General features: G+C 41.9%; 2 protein-coding genes across 2 annotated transcripts; one reads left to right on the forward strand and one right to left on the reverse strand.

Annotated features, from left to right (window-relative positions):
* The first annotated feature begins 67 nt into the window (after nt 1–67).
* ubap1lb (ubiquitin associated protein 1-like b) lies at nt 68–7,735 on the forward strand. The gene is made up of 6 exons (XM_003460128.5): nt 68–1,085; nt 2,760–2,880; nt 3,979–4,548; nt 5,289–5,495; nt 7,071–7,172; nt 7,306–7,735. Exons 2-6 carry the CDS (start codon nt 2,773–2,775, stop codon nt 7,438–7,440), a joined length of 1,122 nt encoding a protein of 373 aa, XP_003460176.2. The 5' UTR covers nt 68–1,085; nt 2,760–2,772; the 3' UTR covers nt 7,441–7,735.
* Nucleotides 7,736–7,892: 157 nt separating this feature from the next.
* On the reverse strand, nt 7,893–10,244 carry kbtbd13a (kelch repeat and BTB domain containing 13a). Its single transcript, XM_003460131.5, has one exon. It carries the CDS (start codon nt 9,551–9,553, stop codon nt 8,057–8,059), a length of 1,497 nt encoding a protein of 498 aa, XP_003460179.1. The 5' UTR covers nt 9,554–10,244; the 3' UTR covers nt 7,893–8,056.
* Between the last annotated feature and the right edge of the window lie 4,954 nt (nt 10,245–15,198).

The raw sequence follows: 15,198 nt of genomic DNA on the forward strand, positions 1-15,198 counted from the left end.
GAAAGTGTCACCTGTAGCCAGACTCACATGAGAAGGGTAAACACTGCAGCTTGATCACAGAAGTGTGTGCACACAGAGCAGCAGGATGGTGTCTGGGTCCTCTGATCGTCTCATGTGCTTTCTCAGCTCTGTGGTCTTCAGCAGCTTCATTTCTATACAAATACTTTACGACACTATATTGTTAGGTACAAATATTACAGCACTAGAGCCCCCCCCCATTAATTTTAAGATGTGTGGTCTTCTGATTAGCTGCCCTGTATAAACATCAGAGCCAGGAGCCGAAAAGGTGTTTATCTCACAGGGATCACATGTACTTTCTTTGACCTCCTCGGTCATGTTGCTATGTTTAATATGATTGTCCTCCACTGTGAAAACATGCAATGCACCTAATAAAGTGACCAGGACGTAAGTGTGGCCACTATCTTGTTAGGTATAATTAGTGTGTGTTAAGTCCTTATTGACTTCAGAACAGCCTTAGTTGTCACACTCAAGAACCCAGTCTGACATTATTTGGGCTTTACCTCACGACGGATTATCCTGAAGAAGATGCCTGCGCATCAGCAATAATACTTGGGTAGACTGGTGTTTAACAGTGTTGAGCAGGCATTAAGGAGCTCTTCTGCAGACAGTTTAAAGCAGTCTGGTCGTTCTCCCCTTACTCCTGCCACAGCTGCTTTCACCAGAAAGCTGCTCACTGAATATTTCTTCTTTTTCAGAGGATTCTCTGTAAGTGTGTGTGTGTGTGTGTGTGTGTTAAAGATGCCACAAATAGTCAGTTGTACACGTACACCTAATAAAATGATCTGTGTGTGTACACACATATAAGTTCAGACTCAGACAGGTACCCTGGAGTCTGGAGTGGTATGACTTCACACAAATATTAGGAACATGTGGGTGTCCTAGCGACTGGAGGCACTATCTGATGTCCTTACTTGCTTCTCTTGAGCTGTCGACTGTGTACACAGTAAGTCAGCTGATGAGGGTTACTGGAGATCAGTGGATTAGTGTCCCAGGTGGTTCTCTAAGTGATGAGTGATACATCACAAACTGAGTGACTGCAGCTCTGACAACACAAAGACACAAGGGTAAGCTTTTTTTCTTATTTTAAACAGTGTATTTCATTAGCTCTCTCTCGCTCTCGCTCTCTCTCTCTCTCTCTCTCTCTCTCTCACTCCCTATACATATACATATATATATGTATATGTGTATATATATATCTATATGTGTATATATATATATATGTATGTATGTATGTGTATGCAGTTTTCTGAAAGAGAGTTGGGGATTTAGAGCACATTTTATTGTATTTATGGAAGGCACATAGCCTGCTATGTGCCTTCCCTAGTGACTTAAAGAGTAGTGAGTGTGCAGCATCAGATAATTATACTTGTCTTAACAAGTCTTGCACAGCTTTTGAACTTAGAAATAGTCATATATACATTTGTTCTTATTTGTTCAGCAGCAAAAAGCGTCAGAGGTGACACACAAAGCCTCTCCAGCATCTGTGCTCTTTGGTGTTGCGAGTCCTCAGCCATCTGTCTGCTGGCTGGGCTGTGTCGTTATGCTGCAAAAACCTGATTAGTGCTGAGTGCACAGAGCTTTCTGTACCATCTCTCTCTCTCTTGCACACACACATAAACACCTACAGACACACTGTAGGTTTGTATGTGTTTGTGAAAGAGGCCGTCCGTTCTCTAATCTGAGCTTGAGATGACAGAAAGGAAAAGCTCATGATGACGGTTTTCTAGGAAAACCCTTTCTCGCTGCTTCATGCTCTACTGTTTATGAATGTGATCAACACTTCAGCAGAGCTCCTCTCCATTCTTGTTTTCCGGATACAAGTAGTTTCTATGAGCCTAGAGGAGGATAACAGAGGCTGCATCATTTCTACTGATGCAGAGTAATGATAGAGTCATGGTACCTGTGTTCTGATGCCTGAGAAATGGATTAGTTGAGTGTTGTTGGCAGTCTGACATCTTTATTCAAGCCTGACTGAGCATGGAGAACAAAACCACCCTAAAGACCACAACCGTACCTTACAACAAAAGATTGTACTGTTTGACAAAAAGAGTAGTTGAAGGAAGATTTATGGATTGATTGTGCTGATGATGTGCTCACTGAACAGTTTCGACTTCTGATGTGCGTCACCTTTATGAAGGTGAAAATAGCCTGCTGAAGTTTAGTGGAATCCCCTCTGTGGAGGACAGGCGGAAGACTGGATTTGGACTTTGTAGGGCAGACTTATTACTGTAGAATCTAAACATTCAACAGTTGTTGATCCAAAGTAACACTCAAAGCAGTGATGCTCTTACCTTTCTTCACATGCTGGAAAAAGTAAATACAAAAAGCATTAAAAGAACTGATTATAACCCAGTTATCACATAATGTTAATTGTTTTTATAACTTTATTTAATATATTAGCAATAACAATAATGTTTGACAGATTACAGAGAGAAAAAAGAGTCAGTGTTTTATTTGGCCTAATGGAAATCTTCAGGCTTCTCATGGAAGGTATCATCATGGACTCTAATATAAAACCAGAAAATATTGAAAGGTCAGCAGAAGTGGACTGCACACTTCTGGAATTAGAGCGAAGGGGTTAGAACAGTCCCACTGCCTGAACGCTGCAGCTTTCTGAGCTCACTGAAATACAGATTGTTGTGTTTCCTTTTAGGGAGCACGGCAGTCCACACTACAGATCCACAACTGGAGGGATTGTGTGAGTTCTTCTATGGCTGACTTATCTTTGTTTTTCTCAGTGGACTGAGCAGTATGGATGGTGTACCTCTGAGGGTGCCTCAGAGTGCTTCCTTTCAGGAACTAAAATATTCTGTCAGTATGACTGTCCCTGACTACTTCAACATCCTGCAGGAAACAGAGGTGAGTGTGTTTCTCTCTCTGCCATGGTTTTTCCTTTGTGTAGAAGGAAAACCAAACAAAACCCTATGACACTGACAGGCGATAAATTAAAGGAAGAACCTTGGCTCAACATCTCACTTTGTATGGTTTTTTTTGTATGTATGTGATTAGTACACACTTACTAGCACTGCCAAATAAAGGACAACATTGCTCTTTACAGCTTTATATGAGCATATGAAAGATAAAGGTAAATCTCGGACAAGAATGTGACAGAATGTTACAACTGAGCAGATTCCAGACACAACATCATAGGTCTCTGTCCAGAAGAGTGCAGTCCTATGATCAGCTGAACTGCACAGAACCCTCAAACTGGCAGGTAGAGGGCCTTGCACATACCACTAAAGGATGTACGCTTTAACAGGTACACCGTGGTAGTACTGGTATGAATCTGTCTTAGGTGCTGGAAACATTTCTCAGACTTTGGTCCATACTGACATGACGTCATAACCCTGCACAGGAGGGTAAGCCACAGAAGATCACTGAAAAGGCTGGACGCTTGCTGAGTGCTACATCGAAGCACTTTAATAGAAAGTAGATTGAATGGGTAGGAAAAGGAAAAGGTGGGCATGACAATACAGAACATAGTATAGTCTGTTATCAAGAGGAAGATAAGAAACATCTGACCCCAAAATAAAGACAAGCTGAAGACTGTCATCAAAGCAACCTGGGCTTCAAATCACCTCAAAAGGGCTACAAGGGGATTGTCTCTGTGACACATTAATGCAATAATTAATGGGAGAGCATCCCTATCAAAGTATTTTTCATACTCATTACTGGGTGTACAAATCAACATACTTTCCAGATGTTAGACATTTCTGTATTGTAAATGGTTTTTAGAGTAGTCAGTGCTAATAATCTGAGATGCTAGACGCTACCATAAGTTTCATGAGCCTTACATTAGCCAGTTAAGTGTTGTTTACACTCAACTGGCTAATGTTAGCAAGCCAAAAGACTAAAAAGTAAAGTAAAGTAATGAAAAGTCTGTCATCATTGAGTTGAGGTTGAAAATGTAGCTTCAGACCTACAGAAGGACTTACACGATGTTTGCATGTTTGACAGTATGGATTCAGTCTGGAGAACTGGGTGCTAACTGGGCTGCAAAGTGGCTTTGCCACCCAGCACCAGCTTAACCCCTCTTTCTCTTCATCAAGCCTGCTGTCATCTTGTCCACCATACTGGATGCTGTTTAGCAGCCCACAACAGAATGCCAGTCGACAGAGCTTGGACTTCTGCGAGCCCAGCCCTCGGCAGCGGTCCCACAGCCTCAACTCCTCCATCCTGCGCACCAAGTTTACCATCTCACCTTCAGATGACAAAGAGGACACTACACAGAAAGCCAAGACGAGTTCCATAGTGAAAGTGAGTCCGGGGGAACAGCGTCCTTCTGCAAACTGTCAGCGTGGTCAGAGGAAAGCACAGAAGGCCTTTGTCCCTGACCTGCTGAACCCCCCGGCCTGTCTGAGCAGCCTGCCCCACCAGCGCAGAAAGAACCTGCGTCAGTGTTCACTGTCACTGCTTGACACGCCCACACAACAAGATCCCAACACAGAGACTTATCCCCAGAGCACTTCATCACACACAGCCTCGGACATGAGGATCCCTTACACCAGAACTAGCACAGCCAGCATGGTAAGAGGAACATATTGTGATCAGTAAGCTGTGTGTGTATGTGTGAGTGTGCATTTGAAACTTTTCATTGCAGAATGTAATACACAATACAATACAGCTGATGACTGTGATACATTCAGCATCACTATCCAGGAAAAAAAACAAAACTAAATTCACACAGCCATCCTTCCAGCTTTACTTTGACTGTGTTTATTGTCATAATTTTAGAATGTGGCTGTTCATTCACGAAGCCATGTGAGTTTGCAGTGTGGCTAAGTCTCAGTAGTCTAGACTATTGAAAGTTCTGTTTCCTAACAGTGTCTGAATATAGCTTGAAGCTCATGGCAGTACCATCACCTGAGCTGCACGGTCAATCTTGAGTATAACTAGAACCAGACAGGCTTAGCATGAAAACAGGTTCACTCTGTTTATAGTCAGGGTTGTGACTATTGAGATGTGTCAGATATTCTCATGGGATTACATTTCTTTTAATGTCAGCAATATTAACTACGAAAGGAAATAAGTTCTTCCTATCCAGCTTTTCTCCATTTTGCATTTTCAAAATGTTTTTCATGGATTTGCACTCTAAAAATAATCTGCGTAAAATATGCTCTCTGAATGCAGCCAAGGTGCAAGAGCTTCAAGAGGATTAGCTAGTGTGAATCCTGTATGCTTCTCACTAAAACTGCATGTCAGGTCTACCATGCCCTGTTCTTTCTCAGCCACTCGCTGTACATTCACTGCAGTCTGCCGTTTCTTAGATATTCAGACCAGACACCTGTAGAAACCCCGCTGTCATCTCAGGGCCCTGGGGTTTGTCCTCCTTTGCTTTGGACTCTACAGCAGAACTCCTGTCAGCTCTAAACCCAGAGGAGAGAGAGTTGCTGGAGGCCATCACTGCAAGGGGCTACTCTCTTCATACTGCCATCACTGCTCTTCAGAGGACAGGACAGCAGACCCCAGATGAGGTCAGTGTTATATCCAACAACAAGCCAGTGTTGCTCGGAAACACTTGGTCAACTTTTGGCTCCAGCTGTCGGGATCATACAGTCTGTTCTATGAACACTGATACAGTATAAATACAGCTACTATAAGTCAGTGTAAAAATAGTGGTCACACTTGGGCCTACAGCATTATGGGTCCATGAACCAAACAGAATAAATCTGAAAAGACAAGAAAGGATAGGTGAGAAACAAAGATCAGCCTTAACTATGCACGGATTCAATAGCTTTAAGGAAACAAACTTAGTTCTTCAGCAGCATTTGTTAGTTCTGATACTGGAAGATTAAAGACTAGTGTATTTCATGATTTTACAAAGTTCACACTGATCTGAACTCTCTGCCTTAGTCAGTATGAGGTTCTCTATCATTGGCTTCATCTGCTCACCCCTAACTTTACGTGGCAGATGGGTGCCCCTTCCCGAGCCTGGTTCTGCTGGAGGCTCTTCCCGTTAAAAGGGAGTTTATATTTCCCACTTTCACCAAATTTCTTGCTCATAGAGGGTTACATGATTGTTGTTTTGTTTTCTCTGTATTAATGTAGGGTCTTTTCATAATAATATAAAGTACCTTGGGGTGGCTGTTGTTGTGATTTTGCACTATAAATGAAATTGAATTAAATTATCATCTTCTTAATCACAGTAATAAGTAATGCCTTACAGAGCATATTATTGTGTGCCTCTTTGGTTTGGACACTGAGTCACTGTGCTTTGTGTATGTTAGAGCAGAAACAGGGTGAAGTAATGTGTAGATAGTGGATTAGTTTAAGTTAGAGCATTACTAAAGTTTATATACTTTGTAGAGGAACATCCACAGTTTCAAAGGCCTGTAACAGAAAAGATGACATCTTACACATAAGTTCTGACAAAATGGTTGCTTTGGAAGTAAGTTGTTGAGAAACTTCTACAGGAAAGTTAAGTTGTTTTTTTTTCCCAAATCACTTTAAACTTACTCTCGACTTCACTGAATATTGAAAACAACAGCTGGCCCTAACATAATACTCATCTGGCATCTGGCACACTCATGCACCAGGGTTGTGTTTTTGCTTTTATTTATCAACCATCTGCAAACAAATGGAAAATATAAAATTACATTTTACAAATGAAACTACACATATCTATACTACTTTTTAATTTATTTATTACATATATTTACCTGACCCAATGAATCAATCAACTGACTAACAAAAAATGATTTGGCAGTTATTTTGATTAATTATGGAGTTCCACCGGCTTTTGTGCTAGGACCAGTTCTTTTTACATCATACATGCTTCCCTTAGACATTATCCCTAGAAGGCATAGCATACCCAGATACCCAACTTTATCTGTCCGTGAACCCAGATAATGCACACCAATTAAATTGCAGGAATGTCTTAAAGATGTAAACATATGGACTACCCAAAATTTCTTGCTTCTAAATTCAGATAAAACTGAGGTTATTGTATTCAGCTATTGTATTAATTGAATCTGACTGGAAACAGACAATAACTTTTTCCATGTGACAGCTCTTCTCTTGTTCATCCTGTATGAATGAATATTTGGCAGATCTTGAGTTATCTGGTGGCGTTTGACCACCTGTGTCAGCTGGGTTATGACATGTCCCAGGTGGAAGAGGCCTTGGAGATGTTTCAAAACTGTGAAACAAAGGTAAGCCATACAAAGAGCTCCAATATCACACAAGTCTTTAAAGTTATCGGAGACAACAAAGCTTGGCACTTTTCATCTGATGAAGTCAGTTTGATTAGAAACTTTAAAGAAAGTAAACTTTTTCTTTCTCAAGGCGAAGGAGTTCCTACACCTGCTGAATCAGTTCAATGAGATGGGCTTTCAGAAGAATGCCATCAAAGAAGTGCTGCTGGTTCATGAAAACCACCGAGATCGGGCCCTGGAGGAGCTTATGATGCGTGTGTCCTGATAAAACACACACACTTTTCACATTGATATCTTGCAGACAATCATCTGTATTCTAAAAACTGCAGTCATATCTGACCTTGTGCTGGTATGAAACAGCTACACACATATAGTTGATGCTGACACTGCATTGTTAGATGATGATCTATTCATATTTCTGAATTAACCCATATCTTCTTTACCAATTTTTTAGATTAGTTTTGGAACAAAAATAAACTGATTAAAGTCATGCTGTGTCTAAATTTTAAAGTGATGCAAATATTTGTAGTAATTGTGAACAAACTTATTAAAAGTGTGACATTAATTTAGACCATGACCATCTGTTTTCTTCAAGGACTGTGCAATAAAAAGTCTATTACAGGGTGGTTCCCACAAACAAATACGACAAAAAGCTGCAAAGCAACATAAGTGCTAGTTTTGCAGCTTTATCCATCAATTTTGCTAGTTATCAACTAACTGCTTTGATTCCTCTGTAGACAGTGAACAGTGAACAGTCTGAAATAATAGTTTGGGCAGACTTAACCAGTTTTTTAGAGGTACGCTTGAAACAGTTGCAGTGTGGGCTGTAATCCTTTGCCACATACTATTAGAATAGAAACCAGAATGATGATCACCAGCTTTTAAATGTGCTGAGAGCATCCCAGGGGAAATCTGTGACAGACATCAGTGTCTCTGAGGTTCTGGCTTGGGCAATTTCCTAAAAGGGAGAGAGTGGGTTTAGGCAGCCTCATCAAAAATGTATATATGGATCCAATCCTGCCAAAACCTTTCATCTCATGCCTGAGCCTCCATTTGTTCGCCTCTATGGTGTACTCTGTGGTCACGTGTCTGCTGAGAGTGAACACAGAATCTCCTCTGACCACTGCCGTGAACAGAGAGCTTTTGCTGTTCCCGTACTGACCGGACATCACTGTCCACTGACCTGAAGTCAGGTTGTAACAGTCCATCACACATTGTAAGAAGTCTTCACATGGTCCGTTCCGCATCACATAGAGATTATCCCTGTGGGCCACCATATGAAGACCATAACTGTGCTGGCGGATGAGTGTAGTGACCAGATTCCACCGATTGTGTTCAGGTACGTACCCATGTATGTCTGTGGCCCCTTTCCCTTTCCAAAGACAGATATAGATCCTCTTCATGGCTACAGTGGACACCACTGAGGTTGCAGGGCATGGGAGGGAGGAAACAAAACTCCAGCTCTGATCAGACAGCCCATATCTCTCCACTGATGATAGAGCCTTCATGTTATACTCCCCTCCTATAGCATAGAGGCATCCCTCATGACCTATTAGAGAGAAGTTGTAGCGTAGCTGCTGAGGTCCACAAATCACTGACCATGAATTAGCCACAGGATCGTAGCAGAATCCAGTCTCCACTACCTTTTTACTTAAATCATACACTCCTCCGATTATGTACAGTTTGTTGTTGAGGACTGCCACGCCTGCCATGGTGGTGCTGGTGCTCATAGGAAGATGTGTGAGGATTCTCCACTCTTTTTGCTCTTCATCCAGATGACACACTGTCCTCTGGGCATCCTGGAGCAGCTCAGTGGATGGAGAGTGACTGCACACTGCCATGTAGCTACTTGGGAGAAGAGACTCAATGTACTCTAGCAGCTTACTGGGTAAGCTACGAACATCCTCCCCTAGGTCAGTGTACATGTCTCTGATGAATAAAGCTGCTCTGTGGAACAACTCCCACACTCCGTAGGTTGCAGCTGTATGAAACATGAGCAAGCAGTTTTCGGAATTTATAATATTGATCAAATGCTTGGTGAGAGCTGGCACCTGGAGAAAAGCCGTACACTCTATCGCTTCGACGATCTCGTCACTGTTGAGGATAGGTTGCTTCCCATCCAGCACCTGCAGCAGAACTTGAAATCCCAGATTCCCCACGCATTTCAGCTGGACCTCCTCCTGTCTAGACTCTCTCATTCCTGACTGGAACAATGCTCTGAAGTACTCACAGTTTTTGACTACAGTAGTTTTATCCACAGTGAAAACACAGTCGTTAATGCTGACTCGCAGGCTGTCTGCTCCCTTATATTTTTCTGACTGTTGGCTCAAGTGTGGGCAGCTGCTGGACTCCATCACATCTGTTCCATAAATCTTCATTACATCTCTGGTGGAACTAGAAGTTAACGACGAGAAAAGTTTGAATTACGCCAAACTATAGCATGTAGACTGCGTCGTACCACAAGCTTGAGCGAATCCCTCTGATCCAGACCGAGGGTATCTGACACTGTATAAACTATTTGTTTGCAGAGCTCTGACAACAGACTCTATACATAGCAGCTAGAGGTGTGACACAGTTCAAGTACATTATCAGGACATGCAGCCAGAGCAGAAAGAGGAGCTGTCAGTGTGCTGATGATTCGCCCTTCATTTGTGGCTGACAGTTCTGGAACAGCTGAAGCTTTGTCCTTGACCGACATAAGCAAGCAAACTATAACAATGGGCTTTTCCCCAGGGGCAGGGGAAAAAAGACTGCAGGACCTCCACTGGTATCTTTATTTTATGTTTATTGTGTCTTTTTCCAATGTGTTTCCAACACTACAGTCGACATAAAGGCAAATGTACAGGTCTACACAGCAAGGTTATAGTAAGATTCTGCTCATGATTTCAAAATTAGAGTGAAGTATAAATATCTTGATCTCACTTTGGAGCCTACTTTAACGGTTAAACACGATCATGCTAAAACTTGTTCAGCATTCTAAAATTTATCCTACAGATTTTTAAGTAAATTAGGCCTTTCCTAACAGCTAGTTAGTACAGCTAGATTTCTTTTCGTGTCGTGTCGTGTTGTGTCGTGTCGTGTTGTGTTGTGCGTAGTGCTGACGTGGGACAGTTTCCATTTTCATTGTACTATTGTACTAGGTATGACTGTGCAATGACAATAAAGAGTTATCTTATCTTTTCCAGAATCGAATTGCAAATCCTTCTCTTCAGACACTGAAAAAATTGGTTAGAGAAATATAAGGGAAAAAAAACTTAATTTGAGAAGATCCAGATTACAATCAAGTAAAATAATCTGCCAGTCCAGCAAGATAATTACACTTGATAAGATTTCTTGAAGTAAGAAAAAATATCTAGACTCTAGATAAGTGAGAAATATCTTAAAACACTCATTACATGTACGTTATTGAGTCAAATAAAGCCAAAACCTGTCAATGATTCTTTCAGGATTGCTTCTTTCTCCCTTCAAGGCTTGGAGGCTATTCCAGCTGCCATAGGGCAAGAGGCAGGCTCCACCCTGGACCACTCACCATGAAGCAGATAATGTACAACTACGGAAAACTTAGAATCACTACTAACTGCATGACTTTGGAAGGAAGCCAGAGTACCTGGAGAGAACCCACAAGGACAACATACAGCCTCCACACAGAAAGGTGCAACTGCTATCACTACTCTGATGCCTGTGTGTTAATGTTTGTACAGTAAATGTCTAAGTGTGTAAATTGCTACTGAGAGGTCTTGAAGCAGTATCTTGGTGATATAATTTAGCCTAGTATGTATTTAAAGTAACCAATTTTAGGAGTTAGAAACTAAGTAAGAAATAAAAGATCCCAAAACAAGATTCATACTCTTATACTTTCTGCTCTTGCTTGGTATATCACTTTCAAAACAAGATCAAAAAGACTTTTTGGCTGGATATAAGATTGTGAGAGTTGGTTAGATTGCCAGTTTTTGCAGTCCAGGTCTTGAATAATCAGAGCCCATCTTATCTTAATGATCTTATAGTTCCTTATCACTCCAATAGAGTGCTTCACTATTTCCTAGGATATTTAAAAGTAGAATGTGAGGCAGAACCTTCAGTTTTTAGGCCCCTCTTCTGTGGAACCAACTCCCAGTTTGGATTCAGGAGACAGACACTCTGTGTACTTTTAAGATCAGGCTTAAAACCTTTCCTTTTGATAAAGCATATAGTTAGTGCTGGATCAGGTGACCCTGAATCCTACCTTAGTTATGCTGGAAGCATGTGCTTTAGGCTGCTGGGGGATTCCTATGATGGACTGTGCCTTTCTCCTTCTCTCACCCCTTTTTACTCACCATATGTTTATTCACCTCTCTGCAATTAATCATTAGTTATTATTAATCTCTGGTTCTCTTAGTCCTATGTTCCTTCCCTCACCCCCAAACAGTTGTGGCAGATCCCAAAAAGTTTAATCTGTTCATCTGGATGTAGTGTTTTCAGTGGGAGAAATGTTTCGTCACTCACCCAAGTGACTTCTTCAGTCTCAGCTGACTGCAGGTTTCCCCAGCCTTATAAACAGTACATTGAACAATGGGCCGTGAGGTCAGTTCACTGATCATTAATCTGCAAATTGTCATGACCAAAAAAAAGATTAGGCCCCCTCTTCGATTCAGTGATGGTCTTTCCCTTTTCATGTAAATGGCCTCCTTGACTCCCCGCTCAAACCAGCGTTCCCCCTTCTCCAGGATGTGTACATCCTCATAATTGAAAAAGTTTCCACTGGCCTGAAGTTGTAGACTGAGGAGTCCTGGCCTGTCGAGTTAGCTCTTCTATGTTGTGCCATCCGCTTCGCCGATGTATAAATCATGGCAATCCTCCTGGCACTTAACAGCGTACACTATATAGCTCTTTTTGTGTCTGGGGACCCAATCCTTGGGGTGGACCAATTTTTGGCGAAGCATGTTTTGAGGTTTGAAAGCCACAGAGACATGGTGTTTAGAAAAAAATGCGTCTCAACTGTTCCGATACTCCTGACACATACGGGATCCCTAAGGGTTTTTACTTAGGCAGCAGTTGTCCATCTCTCCTGGATCAGCTGGAGCTTTCTTTGGGTGCCTTCCCAGCTTTGACAAATGTCCAGCTGGGATAACAACATTTACTCAGGGCCTTCTTGATGTGATGTTCTTCTGCTTCCCTGGCTGCTGTGCCTGTGGGGAAGGTGTTCGCTCTGTGTTGTAGCGCCCTGATGACACCCAGTTTGTGGTCCAGTGGATGATGGGAGTCAAACCTTAAATACTGATCCGCAGGTTTATGGTACACATCATCTTTTAAATGTCCCCCATTACTGATGGAAATCTCACAGTCTAAGAAGGCTAACCTGCCACTTTTCATATCCTCCCTGGTAAATTTTATGTGTTGGTCCATCAAGTTAATGTGATCTGTAAATTGTGGTACGTCCTGAGATGTAATTTTGTGTCACTGGTTCAGATGTCACCTGAACCAATGACTTGGTGGTGTTCCAGGGTAGGATAACTAAGCCCTCTTTTCCACTTCTTCCATGTACAAGTTGGCCACAGTGGACGAAACTGGGGAACCCATGGCACACCCATGTTTCTGACTGTAGTACTGACCCTTGTATGTCAAATAGGTGGAATTAAGACACAGTTCTAAAAGCAAACACACTTGGTCGGTGCTGAGAGTGGTCCTGTTGCTGAGGCTTTTAACATGATCAGACCATTACTGCCGAGGAAAAAGCTCACGGAAATGCCGCCGTAGCTGGGATTACACACTATTTAACAAATCGACCACAGCATGTCCGTCTGAAGAGCTGCCACTCAGACAACATCCTGAGCAGCACAGGGGCGCCACAGGGGACTGTCCTATCACCAATGTTCCCTCTAAGCTGCGCACGTGCGCAATTGCGCACTGTTGGCACGGTCTCTGCGCAGAGAAAATCTGCGTTGCGCACACAAAAAAATTCTAACCTGAATTGAAATTAAAGTAAATATGTGCCGACACCGGTGTTTTAGCTAGCAAAGCGTGGCTGATGTGGAGTTAAGCCACGTTAATGACAACGTGTACAACCATTGGAGATGTGAGCAGGACAGACGGAACAATTGACGGAAAAAGTGTGGACTTTATACCAGTTTTTAAATTGTGTTGATAGGCCACGTAAAACCAGAGTTATGATAAAAAAAAAAAAATGGAATGTTTGGTTTTCTTCCTGAATACTATCGTTGTTTATATTTACTGCGGGAAGAAAGGGTAAAAACGGCGTTTTATACGGAAAACGCTCGAAAGCACTCTCCGCCTGTGAGCAAAGACGAAACCAAAACACCCCACACCCTTTCCCATTAGTCGCAAAATGTACCATGTCGACCAATCAAAACATGGCATTTAGTTGTTAAGAAACGGGGGGAAGTTTTAGGAGTGACGGCGGTGTTTTGAGATGTGAGAGATTTGCGACGTTTAGCGCAAATCTTGTGTAGTTAGTGTGTGGTGTAGTCAATAGTTTTGTTGTGTGTGTCAGAACAATGAGGCGGCTGCTGAATGTTACAGGTGTTACAGGAGTGATACATCTCCTGTTGTCAGGCCTGCAGGTATCAGGCTGTTGTTCTCCTTTATCTGATAGTGGACAGAAATTAATTTTTGGAGTGGCACAAATAATTTGTGTGGCATCAGATTTGATGCAGAACAGCTGATTGTTCTGTAAGTATTTTGAAATGTTTGTTTAAAAAACCGCCTTGGCAGCATTTTTAGGTAAACAGCTGCAAAAAAACTTGTTTGCAAAACTCAGTTACTTTTTTGAAGAAGTAACTATATAATTAATTGCCCAACATTGGTCATTATATACTGTATTTTGCAGACAGAGAGTTACAGGACTCTCTCACAGACCACAGACTCATAATACAAGTCAGAGTTTTATTTAAAAAAAGAAAAAAAAGAAAGAAAGTTGTGTTTTCAAAATTGGAATTCAAGTTATTTTTACTTCCAATAGTGTTAATATACTACACAGGTCATGAACAAGATTTTTTTTTTTTAAACTTTCATTGTAACTGGGCTAAAGCAGTTAATTAAAAGTAGTCTAACATAAATGTAAATACTGTAATTTTATTTTATTTTTTTAATTTTAATTTTAATAAACCATGTAACTTGGATGGATTCAATGCTGGCGTGACCACAGTGCACATGTCTAATGTCGCTCACAGTGATCCAAGGGATCGCTCAGGGAGTTTGTGTGTTCGCTCAGACACATGAAAAATTAGAGGGAACATTGCCTATCACCCTTCCTCTTCACCCTCTCCATGTCTGACTTCAGGTACAAGAGTCAGTCATGTCATCTGCAGAAATTCGTTGATGACTGCCATTGTGGGCTGTATCAGGGATGGACAGGAAGAGGAATACAGGAGTGTGGTGGACAGCTTTGTTGAGTGGTGTGAGCTAAACCATCTACAACTTAACATCACAAAGACAAAGGAACTGATCATGGACTTTAGGAAGCATGCTCTTCCTCCTACCCCTGTCACCATCAGAGGGGCTGACGTGGAGGTAGTTGAGGACTACCGGTACCTGAGGGTACACATTGACCCTAAATTGGACTGGTCCAAGAACACCAATACTGTCTTCAAGAAAGGGCACAGTCGGCTGTTCCTACTAAGGCGGCTCAGGTCTTTTAATGTTTGTGGGAAAATGCTGACCATGTTCTATCACTCTGTGGTTGAGAGTCCTATGTTCTTTGTAGCTGTGTGCTGGGGCAGTGGGGTGAAGAGAGCTGATGCCAACAGGCTGAACAAACTGATTAAAAAAGCTGGTTCCGTCCTGGGTGTCAGACTGGAGAACCTGGTGGAGGTGTCTGAGAGGAGAATGCTAAAAAAGCTTCTCTGTATCATGGACAACCCTTCTCACCCCATGCACGCCTCCATGATGGGCCATGTTATTGAATGTTTGTTTCACCCCCCCATCATACGCTGCTACCCTCTTTTTATTCATTGCACAATACTATGTCACTTTTTTATAATCACCTGCACTGATAGTTATTTATTTTACAGGATATTGTTATATTGTT

The sequence above is a fragment of the Oreochromis niloticus genome, linkage group LG1 (genome assembly GCF_001858045.2).
Source record: "Oreochromis niloticus isolate F11D_XX linkage group LG1, O_niloticus_UMD_NMBU, whole genome shotgun sequence".
In the NCBI taxonomy this organism is placed as follows: domain Eukaryota; kingdom Metazoa; phylum Chordata; class Actinopteri; order Cichliformes; family Cichlidae; genus Oreochromis; species Oreochromis niloticus.

Coding starts and splice junctions, on each gene's coding strand:
- ubap1lb (XM_003460128.5), top strand. CDS start 2,773: ATGGATGGTGTACCTCTGAGGGTGCCTCAGAGTGCTTCCTTTCAGGAA. Junction 2,881..3,978: donor ACATCCTGCAGGAAACAGAG/GTGAGTGTGTTT, acceptor CATGTTTGACAG/TATGGATTCAGTCTGGAGAA. Junction 4,549..5,288: donor GAACTAGCACAGCCAGCATG/GTAAGAGGAACA, acceptor GCCGTTTCTTAG/ATATTCAGACCAGACACCTG.
- kbtbd13a (XM_003460131.5), bottom strand. CDS start 9,553: ATGAAGATTTATGGAACAGATGTGATGGAGTCCAGCAGCTGCCCACAC.